This window comes from Leucoraja erinacea, chromosome 22, assembly GCF_028641065.1.
Source record: "Leucoraja erinacea ecotype New England chromosome 22, Leri_hhj_1, whole genome shotgun sequence".
Taxonomy (NCBI): Eukaryota; Metazoa; Chordata; class Chondrichthyes; order Rajiformes; family Rajidae; genus Leucoraja; species Leucoraja erinaceus.
The window spans coordinates 31,311,643-31,326,964 of NC_073398.1; the positions used below are offsets into that span (position 1 = coordinate 31,311,643).

At 48.0% G+C, this 15,322-nt stretch overlaps 1 protein-coding gene across 2 annotated transcripts in view; it reads left to right on the forward strand.

Annotated features, from left to right (window-relative positions):
• Positions 1-14,625, forward strand: part of podxl (podocalyxin-like) — a 78,364-nt gene extending 63,739 nt beyond the window's left edge. Inside the window, exons 6-9 of one of the 2 annotated variants that reach the window (XM_055653392.1) lie at positions 2,949-3,105; positions 4,499-4,554; positions 5,560-5,718; positions 10,135-14,625. In XM_055653392.1, coding sequence (XP_055509367.1) covers positions 2,949-3,105; positions 4,499-4,554; positions 5,560-5,718; positions 10,135-10,329 — 567 coding nt within the window. In that variant the 3' untranslated portion in view covers positions 10,330-14,625. The remainder of the gene's footprint in view (positions 1-2,948; positions 3,106-4,498; positions 4,555-5,559; positions 5,719-10,134) is intronic. The other variant, XM_055653391.1, reaches the window with a different exon arrangement.
• The last annotated feature ends 697 nt before the right edge of the window (positions 14,626-15,322 follow it).

The window sequence follows — 15,322 nt, forward strand, 5'->3', positions numbered from 1 at the left end:
TTCGGGTCGGGACCCTTCTTCAAACTGTTTGGCCCAGAGATGCTGCCTGTCCGGCTGAGTTACTCCAGACAGTACCAGTACTTGAAGTCTCTGGTCTGGTGAGATGATCTACCCCACCATGTGGCCAGCACTGGAACTGCGACATGTAATTGGGAGTGAAAATGCTTCAGTGGAAAAATAAAACCTAACCTTCGCCTGGGCCCGCTTACAACCCAGCAGCATGAATGTCAAATTCTCTAACTTTAAGTAACTCCTGCATTCCTCAACGCAGGCGGTCACGGTGGCACAGCGGTAGAGTTGCTGCCTTCAAGCGAATGTAGCCCCAGAGACCCGGGTTCTATCCCGACTACGGGTGCTGTCTGCACGGAGTTTGTACGTTCTCCCCATGATCTGTGGGGGTTTTCTCCTAGATGTTAATTTTCCTCCCACACTCCAAAGATGTACAGGTTTGTAGGTTAATTGGCCTGGTAAATGTAAAAATTGTCCCTAGTGGGTGTAGGAAAGCGTTAATGTGTGGGGATCGCTGGTCGGCACGGACACGGTGGGCCGAAGGGCCTGTTTCAGCTCTCTATCTCTAAAACTAAACTCTAAGCTAAAATATCGTGGGTCGAAGGGCCTGCTCCTTTACTATCCTGTTGTCTGTTCCAGTACATTGGTGATTACTCCCATGTGGTACTCAACCTTCCATAGGATCTATCACGTCCACCTTAGTTTAAAGAGTATCCTTAGTCCAGAGAGAAGGTCCCCACCCAAAACAGCGCCTGTCCATTCCCCTTCACCAGAGTTGCCTGAGGTATTTTTTCCTCCAGATTCCAGTATCTGCAGCCTTACAGCACCAGAGATCCAGGTTATCCTGGCTACAGTTGCTGTCCGTACGGAGTTTGTACATTCTCTCTCTGTGTGACCTGCATGCATTTTCTCCGGGTTCTCCGGTTTCCTCCCACACTCCAAAAGGTTAACTGGCTTGATATAAGCGTAAATTGTCCCTATAGGGTGTAGGGTAGTGTTAATGTACAGGTGATCGCTGGTCAACGCAGACTCAATGGGGTGAAGGGCCTGTTTCCATACTGTATCTCTAAAGTCAAATGTAATTTGAGCCATGCCGAATGTCCTGAGCCTTCTGCAGGTTGCAGAGAGCTAATATGACAGAAAGATGTAATGGTGTAACTATGTGAAAGCCTTAGATAGGCACAAAAAGCGCGAATAACTCAGCGGACAGACAGCATCTCTGGAGAGAGGGAATGGGCGGCGTTTCGGGTCGAGACCCTCCCTCAGACAGCAGCATAAACTGGAAAAAAGAAAATAATCCTGTTACCCCCCCCCCCACCCACCCTCCCCTTCTGAAATCAACCAGCAATGATACGAGCACCCCTGACGACATATCATCCACCCACCATAGATTAGCTTCTCCCACAGCCCAAACTGGTGGTAAGTCCAGTACAGCTCCTTCTGGTCACAGTGATGGCTTTATGGCAATACCACCTACAGCTGCCAGAGAGAGATAAGCAGTCAGTGTTTACTGGAGAAGCAAGCAGTCGGCAGCTCCTGGGTGATAAGTGCTGACAATTGAAGCTTCACCGCTCCCTTCAAAGCAAAGTCTCCACCTGTAGCTTCTTGACAAAGCATTTTATTTAATCAAAAATATTTATTCAAATATTAAAATAATATATAGAGTAAATAGAAAACGGACCTCACCACCATAATACATGACCAACGATAAACTGCGATACAACTATGTTACAATCCTTGTCACGGATGCATGCAACCTCCCCGCGGTGCCCAGTGGTCCCAGAAATCCCGCAGGGCCCCTGTGGACAGCGCGCAGTCCGTCTCTACCACCCGGGCACAGACGGAACCCCCGGAAAAGGGGCAGAGCCCCCTCTCCCACCTGGCGTTGTGACTCGCGGATGGCCACCTGGGCCAGGCCCAGGAACAACCCAAACCAGGACATCCTCGGCCCCAAACCCTCTCCCCTACGCACAGGGTGTCCGGAGGTGAGGATGGTGGGTGACAAGTGCAGCCAGGAGCGGCCCCTTTAGATATTGGAACAGGCTGCAGCCTCACACACTCCATGTACATGTGGCACACGGACAGCATCTGTAGTCAGAATTGATGCTGAGTCTCTGGCACTGTGGGGCAGCAACTCTACCGCTGCACCACCGAACCGCTCTCGTGGATTCTTCATGAGAGAATCCTCATTTGTGCAATGAGACACGTTTGCTGACGATGGCTTCCGCTGTCGTATCCATCTTCCACTTGACCTCGCTGTCATCGTCCGTCCTCAAAAGGACAATCAGTGGGAGCCGTCACTTGTGGACATAGATGATGGTGGTGGCAGAATTAGCCCGGGATACTCCCAGTTTCCAGCGTGGTCGCTCGGCCGCTGATGATGGCTGGGGACCGTGGATTCCACCCCTGCTAGGGCCCCATGAATCCTGAAGAGCAAGGGGTGGTGGAACACCACGTCAAACTGCCCATCTAAACCGCAGCACCATGCACCTTAGCGAGACTGCAGGGTCGATCACAAAGTCCAGGCAGCATTGAGACAGGCACATGGAGAGGAGAGGTTTGGAGGGATGCGGGGCAAACCTGTCGGGCAGGTTCAATGGTTCTATATTGTCACGTATGCACAGCACTGGGAAATTCTTTTGCACAACCCACAAATGCACAGTCGCCACAGTTTAAAAACGGTTCAAGGTCCAGTCCACATGTTGGAAGTCCAGGAGTGCCCCTGATCCAGGAAGCCTGCAGGCCTGCGACCCTCCACACCTCTCCTCTGCCCAACGCCAGTGTCCTGGGTAGTCCGTCAACGTGTAGATGGGACATGTTGGTCGGCGCGGGTAAGTTGGGCCGAAGGGCCTGTGTGCGAGCTGTGTGGCTCAGAGGCTCGATTTCCGTTCATTTTGTCAACCTAATGTTTCTCCCCTTCTGCGGTTGAATAATTCCAGGAAACCTTTCTGACCAAGAAAGGAAATGATGTGGCCAATGACATCTGCTCCACGCTGGTGAAGACAGCTGATCTCAGAGGGCTCAATAAATGCGAGGTCCAATTCAGCCCCGAGAAGGAGCATCCAGACCAGCTGAACATCGAAGTCTCTTTTAAAGGTCGGAGCTGGCAGCCTTTACCCCCCAACATGGCCCCCCCCCCCCCCCCCATTGCACCCCCTCCATGGCAACCCCCCCCCAACCCCCCCACCCCCCCGAACTCCCATCACGTTCATTCCTTGACCCACCACCCCCTCTCAGCAACCTCCCCACTGTTCAATGATACTTTATTGTAATGGCCCTGTCCCACGGTACAAGTTCATTCCCAAGAGTTCTCCCGAGTTTAAAAAAAAAATCAAACTCGTGGTAAGCACGGAGAATCAACGTAGCGGGTACGTCAGAACTCTGGGACATCTCTTAGTGGCTCGTTAACGCTAATGGCAGGTACTCAGGAAGACTCGCTAACGGCAGGATAGCACGGGAAGACTCGTGAAGATTTTCCAACACGTTGAAAAATGTCCACGAGAGCCCCGAGTACCGACGAGTGGCCATTACCGTAAATCTCCGAGTTTGAATCAGGGCAAACTCGGGAGAGCTCTTGGAATGAACTCGTACCGAGGGACAGGGGTTTCACTTGTACCCAGGTACAATGAAATGCTTCGTTTCACACACAACCCGGTAAAACCACGTGGCAGACTGCGCCTGGGCAGTACACAAGAGTCGCCATGTTTCTGGTGCCAACAAGGTTCGCCCAGCAGTGCTGCCTGCTGCCTGCCGCCAACTCCACTCATCCAAGCAAACAGAGAGATACCTCACACTCCAGCCCCGTGACTCACAGGCAGAGTATTAGAGTCACACGGCACACAGTCATAATCAGAATCATCATAATCGTCATTTATTGCCCAAGTATGTTTCGCGACATGCAAGGAATTTGGTTTGCCATACAGTCATTTCAAAAAAGCAACAAGACACGCAACTAAATAAAAATTTGACATAAACATCCACCACAGCGGCTTCTCCAACGTTCCCCACTCTGACAGAAGGCAATAAAGTCTTATCTTCTTTCCTCCTTTTCTCCCGCGGTCGGGGGAGTCGAACCATCTGCAGTCGAGGCGATTGAGGCTCCCGCAGCCGACGATCGAAGCCCCCGCAATCGGGGGGTCGAAGTTCCCGCGTGGAGGCGATCGAAGCTCCTGCATCGGGACGGTCAAAGCTCCCGTGGCTTGGAGCTCCCGAAGTCGGTCGCTAACCAGGGACCGCGAGTTCCACGATGTCAAAGTCCGCAGGCTCTCGCGATTGGAGCTCCAAGGTCCCAGCCTGGTTGAATGGCGGAGTTAACTTGACTAGGGCTGAGTGCCCTAATTCTGTTTCTATGACTTATGTACTTATGAAGTGAATAGAGTGAAGAGTAGAAAGAGGTGCAGGTCACAACACACGTGGCAGCTGCGACCTGATGCTGTGGACGGACACTTTCAAAGTTAGTCATCTCAAAGTTTTCATTTTGTTTTAACAGTTTCCGATAATCAAATGAAAGACGTTCTGCAGAAGATGCAGAAAGCAATGAAACAGGTAATCTTCAGTATTCTTGCACTTCCTATTCGTGCAGGGGCAATGGTAGAGTTGCTGCCTCACAGCGCCAGAGACGTGGGTTCGATCCTGACTAAGGGTGCTATCTGTACGGAGTTTTTACCTTCTCCCCGTGACCTGCGGGGGTTTTCCCTGGAATCCCCGGATTCCTCCCACACTTCAAAGACGTGCGGGTTTGTAGGTTAATTGGCTTAGGTAAAATTGTAAATTGTCCCTAGTGTGTGGGATTGTGTTAGTGTACGGGGATCGCTGGTCGGCACGGACTCGGTGGGCCGAAGGGCCTGTTTCTCTAAACTAAACTAAACTGAACATGCTGACTGCTGCATTATCAGCAGATCACAACAGTACATTCTCGCTGTGAACTCGTTTCTCCTCAAGCCCTGAATCCTTCAATGCTGCCTGGCCTGCACAGAATTTCCTGGTTTTCTCTCTATTGACTGCAGAATTTCACATCCGCTTTGTTCCTCACAAGATGCAGACTAAACATTTACAACATTACCTATTTGCAATTATGACCAAAAGGATTAACTCGCTGTGTCAAACTAAATTGGAACCCAATGGCATTGCTGCTTGGTTTAGCTTAGAGATACAGCGCAGAAACAAGCCCTTCGGCCCACCGAGTCTGCGCCAACTAGGGATCCCCGCACATTAACACAATCTACACACACTAGGGACAATTTAACCAAGCCAATTAACCTACAAACTTGTACGTCTTTGGTATTTGGGAGGAAACCCGAGCTCCCAGAGAAAACCCACGGGGGAGAACATCCAAACTCCTTATAGACGAGCACCCGTGGTCGGGATCGAACCCAGTTCTCTGGTCCTGTGAGGCAGCAATTCTAACGTAACGCCACCGTGCCGCACAACTGTAAGAGCCTGGATTTCCCAATCTCCACATAGGTCTGTTTTTGTTTTCCCATCGGATTCAGACTGAGTAGTGATCGCTATTGACGGTTTGTTCCCTCCCCTTTTTACCTCGGCATTCAGGAGCTCCATCGGGAGTATGAAGAAAATCAGCAGCGGGAGAAAGCAACAGAGCTGAAGAAGCTGATTGCGATGGTGGTCACGGGCTCACTGCTGCTGCTCGTGTTCCTGGCTGCCATTGTGTACCGGTGTTCCCAACGCAAGTCCAAACACAAGGATCCAGTGAGTATGCGCAGGGTAGAATGTGGTGGATAAGTTGTGAGAAGGAACTGCAGATGCCAGTTTAAACCAAAGATATGCTGGAGTAACTCAGCATATCTGGAGTAACTCAGCATATCTGAGAGGCAGCATCTCTGGAGAGAAGGAATGGGTGACTTTTTAGTTCTAAACCATTCTTCAGACTGAAGAAGATTATGTCTGAAGAAGAGTCTTGACCCGAAACGTCAACCATTCCTTCTATCCAGAGATGCTGCCTGTCCGGCTGAGTTACTCCAGCATTTTGTATCTATTTGTGGTGGATATGGCCTGGACCAGCATAGAATTGCCGTTAATTTAGTATCACAGTAGCATCAAATCTCACAGATGTTGTCAAGCTGGAAAGGCTACAGAGGAGGTTTACGAGGATGTTGCCAGGACTTGGGGGGTCCGAGCTATATTGGGTGTCTGAGTAGTCTGGGACTCTATTCCTTGGAGCACAGGAGGGATGAGGGGTGGTCTTATTGAGGTGTATAAAATCATGAGAGGAATAGATTGGGTAGATGCACAGAGTCCCTTGCCCAGAGTAGGTGAATTGAGGACCAGAGGACATAGGTTTAAGGTGAAGGGGAAAAGATTTAATAGGAATCTAAGGGGTAACTTTTGCACCCACAAAGGGAGGTGTGTGTATGGAACAAGCTGCCAGAGGAGGTAGTTGAGGCTGTTGGGACTATCCCAACGTTTAAAAATTAGACAGGTACATGGATAGGATAGATTGGGCCAAATGCAGTCAGGTGAGACTAGTGTAGATGGGACATGTTGGCCCTTGTGGGCAAGTTGGTCCTGTTTCCATGCTGTATTTCTCCATGACTGTAGTGTGGAGATTCTGCTCTTGGTTTATCATAAGCCTGCATCAAAGCTTTGGTGTCACGAGAGAATGATGCCAAAACCCTTGATACCATTCAACAAGCCATTTAGCAGCGGCAGAACCAGGAAAATGTGCCAGGGCACAAGAATAAAAATCTTACTGGCAACACAAGCTCTCTGAATAGTGGGGAGTTGTTAAAGGGGCATTAGTCTAAGGACTTATGTGGTGACTAGTTTGGAGATACAGCGCCTTTCTGCCCACTGAGTCCACGTCGACCAGCGATCCCCAATACTCCAACACTATCCTACACTCTAGGGACATAGACATAGAAAATAGGTGCAGGAGTAGGCCATTCAGCCCTTCGAGCCTGTACCGCCATTCAATATCATCATGGCTGATCATCCAACTCAGTATCCCATCCCTGCCTTCTCTCCATACCCCCTGATTGCTTTAGCCACAAGGGCCACATCTTAACTCCCTCTTAAATATAGCCAATGAACTGGCCTCAACTACCTTCTGTGACAGAGAATTCCACAGATTCACCACCAATTTCTAATTTTTACCAAAGCCAATTAACCTACAAACCTGTCCATCTTTGGAATGTGGGAGGAAACCGGAGCACCCGGAGGGAACCCACGAGGTCAGAGGGAGGACGCACAAACTTTGTACAGACAGCACCCGTAGTCAGGATTGAACCGGGGCCTCTGGCGCTGTAAAGCGGCAACTCTGTTGCTGCGCCACCGTGCCGCCCTAAAGTAGTAGTTAGAAGGTTGGGAGTTGTTTCAGGACAATTTATTTTTGTACCCCAGAACACTGGTCGGCACGGACCCAGTGGGCCAAAGGGCCTGTTCCCACGCTGTTTCTCTAAAGTCTAAACTGCATGAAGATATGAGGAAGTTATAGACGGGATGTTTTCCACTTAGGGGCATCGGATATTTGTGAAAACGTAGATTTTTTTCAACCGAAGCCAGAGTCTGAGTCTTTGCACTGAAAAAGTACAGAAAGCTGTAGTAACTTAGCGGGTCAGGCAGCATCACCAGAGTCTCGACATTTCGGGTCGAGACTCTTCTTCAGACGGAGACTCAGGGCAAAGGGGAACGAGAGACATAAATGGTACTTACGGACAAATTAATGGAAAACTTGCAGAAAGCAACGATAATCAAGGAAATTATTGGAGCTCACAATGGTCCATTGTTGGTTGCGGGGTAGGTGATCACAAGTTAGTACAGACAATGGAACTCAACAGGACAACAGTAAAACCAGTACGATGACTAGGCTGGGGGAGGGCGGGAGAGAAAGGGGATGCCCCAAGTATCGATGGGATATTGATTTGGCTGATCAGCCATGATCATATTGAATGGTGGTGCAGGCTTAAAGGGCAGAATGGCCTACTCCTGCACCTATTTTCTATGTTTCTACCGGTACAAGTGTTGATGCCTTTCCTATCAATCTGTAGCTGCAGGGTCTGGCCAGCAGGTGGGGCTGTCCACATTTAACATGAGTTCTGGGCTTGTTCAAGGCCCAAGAATTATTAACCAGAGAAGCTTGGATTTCTTTAAATGCCTGGTAGTCAGTTTAAGTATAATCACGCTTGATGTGCAAAGAGTGAACTTGTTCCAATTTTTGCATAGCAAGTTCCTAGCGATAGTTAACAAGATGCTGAGAATTTTTAATAACCTGCATTCTAGTTTGTGTTTCATGGTCGGAAACAATAGTTAAAGAGTCTATCAGATCCGACCCATCTATCCTGCTGTTAGACTACCCTGCATCAACCCCACCTAGACTGGGAAGATCAAAAGAAGAGATGGGCAAAGAAGCACTCAGTGTGTTTCCATAATAGAAAAACATAGAAACATAGAAAATAGGTGCAGGAGTAGGCCATTCGGCCCTTCGAGCCTGCACCGCCATTCAATATGATCATGGCTGATCATCCAACTCAGTATCCCATCCCTGCCTTCTCTCCATACCCCCTGATCCCTTTAGCCACAAGGGCCACATCTAACTCCCTCTTAAATATAGCCAATGAACTGGCCTCAACTACCTTCTGTGGCAGAGAATTCCACAGATTCACCACTCTCTCTGTGTAAAAAATGATCTTCTCATCTCGGTCCTAAAAGACTTCCCTCTTATCCTTAAACTGTGACCCCTTGTTCTGGACTTCCCCAACATCGGGAATAATCTTCCTGAATCTAGTCTGTCCAACCCCTTAAGAATTTTGTAAGTTTCTATAAGATCCCCCCTCAATCTTCTAAATTCTAGCGTGTACAAGCCGAGTCTATCCAGTCTTTCTTCATATGAAAGTCCTGCCATCCCAGGAATCAGTCTGGTGAACCTTCTCTGTACTCCCTCTATGGCTAGAATGTCTTTCCTCAGATTAGGAGACCAAAACTGTACGCAACATGATCTTATATGAGGTGTATTAATCTTGTGGAGGTGTATAATATCGTGAAATAGATCGGGTGGACGCACAGAGTCTCTTGCCTAGAGTAGGGCAATCGAGGACCACATAGGTTTAAGGTGAGGGGGGGAAGATTTAATAGGAATCTGAGGGTTAACTTTTTCATGCAAAGGGTGGTGGGTGTATGGAACGAGCTGCCAGTGGAGGTAGTTGGGGCAGGGACAATCCCAACATTTAAGAAACGTTTAGACAGGTGTGGAGGGATAAGGGCCAAATGCAGGCAGGTGGGACTAGTATTGCTGGGATATGTTGGTCAGCATGGGCAAGTTGGGTTGAAGGGCCTGTTTCCACGAGGTATAACTCTCTGACCATAAAGCATGGGAGCAGAATTAGGCCATTCGGCCCATCATGTCTGCTTCCGCCATTTGATCATGGCTGACCTATTCTTCTCTCTCAAGCCTATTAAGAGTCACACAGCGTGGAGATCAGGCCCTCTGGCTCAACCTGCCCACACCGACCAACATGCCCTATGGGTGTACCTGTCAAAACCTTGTGATAGTGGCTATTCTCCTGCCCTCACCCTGGAACCTTCGACGCCCGCACTAAACAAGATGCTATCAATCTCCGTAGAAACATTCCCACTGACTAGGCCTGCACGGCCGTCTGTGGCGATGAGTAGGATTCCACCACCCTCGGGCCCCCCTCCTCTCCATTCCTGCACCGCCATTCTTTAAAATGATGATGGGATAGACAGAGTTGATCATTCCAAGAATAGGGAAGATTCAAACAAGAGGACATGACTCTCCGGGACAGTTAAAATATGAGGGGGAACCTTTACGCACTGACTGGCCTGGCAGTGTGGAGAGCTCCCAGTGTCTGTGGAGGCGATTGATCATTCCAAAGATTCAAATTGGATAGGCATATGGATGAGAAGGGAATGGAGGGTTATGGTACGAGTGCAGGCAGGTGGGACTAAGGGGAAAAACCGGCATCTTGTAGGGCCGAGATGGCTGTTTCGTAATTGTTATATGGTCTTTATGGTTATTCTATATCTTTTTTATTCTGAGGCCTCTGGTCCGAGACTCCCCTCACGAGTGGAAACATCCTCTCTCTCCAGGCCTTTCATTATTTTCTGCCCTTCCCCCCCACCCCCCCCCCCCCCCCCTCCATTTTGCAGTACCTGACGGAAGAGCTACGTACAGTGGACAACGGTTGCCACGACAACCCGGGCATGGACATTACTGAGAGGGAGTCCGAGATGGAGGAGAAGAACAATTCGAAAGCAACTTACTTGGAAAACAACGATGGCTGGATCGTGCCTATGGACACCCACATCAAGAACGATGTAGAGGAAGAAGATACCCATTTATAAAGCGGCAGAAACATAATCATCTTGTTATCTACAGCTCTCTGCACATCTGTACAATTGCTTCAAATATGTATCCATATATACTGCCAGCAAAGGACTGAAATCAAACTGTTGACTTTACAATCCATCTCCTTTAAAGCCATATTCTCTCCAGATTATATTTGGAAATGTTATGATTAATCTTTGATTAGCACGGGCGTCAGGGGATATGGGGCAAAGGGAGGAGAATGGGGTTGAGATAGATCAGCCATGATTGAATGGCGGGGTAGACTTCATGGGCCGAATGGCCTAATTCTGCTCCTAGAACCTATGAAGTTATGTAATAAGGTCCATAGAAGGCGGCACTGAGAAATGGGAAGAGATGCCATTCACGCTCCTGTTCCTGCAGTTAATGATATTCTGGGCAATCCTCTGCCTCTATGCAGATGGGGCACCTTGGTCAGCATCAGCAAGTTGGGCCGAAGGGCCTGTTTCCATGCTGTACGCCCTTATGACTCATCCACCCGTCCCCTTTACCATGCCATCCAAGTAACAATCCACCTCAGAGCTGAATATCATCCACAACTGAGAGCTCATCAGGCTCGGTGGCTGATAATTCCAAAGGCTCTCAAACCTGAGTGAAGAGATCTTTGAGACCAAAATGGCCAAGCCCTTATGCCGAGACTTTAGCCCCTGGTTCTAGAGGACACAACTACTCATCAACGCAACTCGTAAGTGTTTGTAGGGCAATTCTATTACATTTCCACAGATATCTTTCCTGAAAACAAAGCATTAAAGAATTGAATAAACTACTCTTGGGGGCAAATTTCCAAAAGAGTCAAGAGTGTTTTATTGTCAAATGTCCCGAAACAGAGCAATGAAATTCTTCCTCCACCTGCATTTTCTGTGAACTACCATGAAGGAAGCACAAACAGTCAACAATCACCTTTAATGCCAATGCGGCTTTGTTTGGAGAGGGATGTCTTTCTGCCATGGAGATGCCAGCCAAGGTCTAGATGCCATGTTGGGGAAATGTGGCTGGATAACCTTTTCTCCAAGACAGGTTGGCAAGGTGACGCAGCAGTAGAACTACTGCCTTACAGCGCCAGAAACCCGGGTTGGACCCCGGCCATGGGTGTCCTGCGGAGTTTGCACGTTTTCTCCAAGGAATACGTGGGTATTCCCCAGGTTTCTTCCCACACACCAAAGACGTACAGGTCTGTAGGTAAATTGGCTTGGGTAAAATTGTAAATCGTTCCCAGTGTTAGTGTGCGGGGATCTTTGGGTGGCGTGGACTTGGTGGGATGAAGTGCCTGTTTCCGCGCTGTATCTCTAAAGTCCATAAAGTATAAAGACTAAAAGTATCCTAACTAGAACATATAGTTTTAAGGTGAAAACTAAGTGTTTGTGAATGATCCACAACAACACACATACTGAAAGATCAGTCTTTATTCCATAAGCAATCAAGAACATTTAAACTGTCAGCCATTCACTTCCAGCCCTTGCTAGTGTTAAACTGTATAGTACCGTAATACCTTGTAAAGGGTAGCATGCATATATGTGTAGTGGAGATTATAAATGGCATGGAATAATAAGGGTTAATCTACACTAAGGAGCGTTATTTTTTATACACACAGAGCGGTTGGTCTCTGGAACGCACTGCCAGGGGAGGTGGTGGGATCAGGTGAAGTTAATATGTTGTAAGAGACATTTAAACAGATACTTAAACAGACATGACGTGGAAGTATATAGTCCTGATGTGGGCAAATGGGATTAATATAGATGGGCGATAAGGTTGGCAGGAAGATAATGGACTGAAGATCCCATTCCAATGCCGTGCAATCGTGATGCACTGAGAATGGAGTCACCAGTAATTAGAAACTATCTCTCATCTGGGTTTAGGGCCAGAAGCAATGCTTGGGGTAAATCGACAAGAATAAGGCACGATATGTGAACAAATAATTGCAAAAAGTTCATCAGTGAGTGCGAAGGATTATTTAGTCTCCCTTTGATGAATTTAGGAAGGTGAGGCCAGGACAGGCCAGACAGGCAGAGCTGGAGACCAATATGTTGGAAGGAACTGTAGATGCTGGTTTACACCAAAGATAGGAGACACAAAATGCTGGAGTAAGTCAGCGGGTCAGACATCATCTCCAGAGAGAAGGAACGGGTGACGTTTCGGGTCAAGACCTTTTGTGAAGAACCCTTGCATTCCTGCTCTCCAGAGATGCTGCCTGTCCCGCTGAGTTACTCCAGCATTTTGTGTCTATCTCTGGTGATCAATAGCTGGGGAGTGCGGATGAGGCAACTGCAGGAGGCAAGGCACACGATGAATCCATGGTTAGCGTTACCGATGGGGGAGCTCAGAGCCATCACCCACGTCAATGAGAATGGTTGGCCATCATAACCACAGAGGAGGTGGCAAAATAGACCTCACAGTCTCATCCCTTATTTTACTTCTGCACGTTGAAAATGAGACAGATTTGGACTGAGTTCCTGTGGAGCACTGGGCCACTTTCTGTCCCTTTGCATCCCTTCATATATAACACGCATCTGAGCAGATGAAAAAACGGATGGGGTTTCATTAACAGAGAGAATATGGCTTTAACACTTCAAAGTGCACTTTCAGTGGTTGCTTATTTCAGGCAAACCACCTGCACGTCAATGAGATGGAGAGATAGATGACAACTTTGCTGCCATCCACGGTAAGTGATGTTTGCAACTGGGCGTTCCTTGCTAATGTAAATAATCAGGGCCATTCTTTGAGGCCTTGGCAGCCATTGCATTGGGCTGTTGTGTTCAAGCAAGACAGTTGGCACATGCAACTTGGTATGGAATGGAATTGACCAAATTGGGAAAAATTGGAAAGACGCCTAATGTTGGATAATTAACATTTCAACACATTTCAATACAGCAGTCAGTCAGGGGTGACCATCAAAGCATTGTTGGAGATTTCCAAGTGGCACCTTGTTCTTCTTGGGTAGCTAACAACAACCCAGCCATATGACACATCACGTTCTCCATCTTTTGGTAACCACGAACCTCTGCTTTGGGCAGCTCAGTGACAAAGTGGCAGGGTTGCTGCCCTACAGTGCCAGAGGCCTGGCTTCAGGCACACACACACACAGCAGTTGGAGTGGGCAGAGCTCTCCTGACTGACCTCAGCAATGTCAGAGAGAAACAGATTTTAGAAACATAGAAACATAGAAATTAGGTGCAGGAGTAGGCCATTCGGCCCTTCGAGCCTGCACCGCCATTCAATATGATCATGGCTGATCATCCAACTCAGTATCCCGTACCTGCCTTCTCTCCATACCCCCTGATCCCCTTAGCCACAAGGGCCACATCTAACTCCCTCTTGAAACAGATTTTCAACTGCCTGCCACAGTTGACAATGAACCCAAGGCACTATCTCCAGAGAGAGCAGGCATTGAGTATTCCTCTCTCAGCACCATCACTGAGCTTGGTGGACTTGCTTGTGTCTTGCAGTGCTGGCTCGAAGGGCCGAATGGCCTACTCCTGCACCTATTGTCTATTGTCATGGCATTCACTGCAAAGGGGATTGCAGTCAGTCAAAGAACTAGAAGCTTTTGGATTCTAAAGGTAATTCCCGAAGCAGGAAGGTTCTGCACTATAATTGCATAATTGGGACTGCCAAATGCCAACTCATAGTCTTACAGCATGGAAATAGGCCCTTCTGGACTCTAATAGGATTGAGAGGGAAAAATAGATCATCCATGGACCATGTTCGAATGGCAGAAGCAGACTAGATGGGCCAAATGGCCTAATTCTGCTTGCATGCTTAGTCATACAGCGTGTATACAGGCCGTTTTGCCCAACGTGCCCACATCGGCCAACATATCTTATCTATAGACCCACCCGCCTGCATTTGGCCCATATCCCTCTAAACCTGTCCTATCCATGTACTTGTCTAAATTTTTTTTAAACGTTGCCATAGTCCCAGCCTCAACTACCTCCTCCTGCAGCTAATTCCATGCACCCACCACCCTTTGTGTGCAAAAGGCCTGAGGCCTAATGGACGTAAAACCAGATAATTTTCAAACCATTGCATGAAATGGTTCTTTTTGAATCCACAGAACACTTGGCCCAGCTGGTGTCTGGCAGAATTTAAAATACTCCCTCAGTGATAATGAAATTCAATTACTGTCTGACAACTTACTAGAGTGGGTAAAATAACAAATTATTACTTTCCTGGCAAATAGAATAGAATAGCCTTTTATTTGCCAAATACGGAACTATTGTCATATTTTAAGTGAAGAAATAAATTACCATTGTTTGGTCTGATGAGTCTGTGTGTGCGCTTTTCTCTAATGGGGAAGTTGGCAGGCGCCCTGGAAGGCTCACAAATAATGCGGGCTTCAGGTTCAATGGCTGCTCTGCGCTGGTTTGCTGCGTAATTTACTACTCATCCAGCTGAGCATGAAGTGAGTACATAGAAACATAGAAAATAGGTGCAAGAGGAGGCCATTCGGTCCTACGAGCCAGCACCGCCATTCATCTTGATCATGGCTGATCGTTCCCTATCAATAACCCGTGCCTGCCTTCTCCCCATATCCCTTGACTCCACTAGCCCCTAGAGCTCTATCTAACTCTCTCTTAAATCCATCCAGTGACTTGGCCTCCACTGCCCTCGGTGGCAGGGAATTCCATAAATTCACAACTCTCTGTGTGAAAATATTTTTTCTCACCTCAGTCTTAAATGACCACCCCTTTATTCTAAGACTGTGGCCCCTGGTTCTGGACTCGCCCAACATTGGGAACATTTTTCCTGCATCTAGCTTGTCCAGTCCTTTTATAATTGTATATGTTTCTATAAGATCCCCCCTGATCCTTCTAAACTCCAGTGACTACAAGCCTAGTCTTTTCAATCTTTCCTCATATGACAGTCCCGCCATCCCGGGGATCAATCTCGTGAACCTACGCTGCACTGCCTCAATCACAAGAAAGTCCTTCCTCAAATTAGGAGACCAAAACTGTACACAATACTCCAGATGTG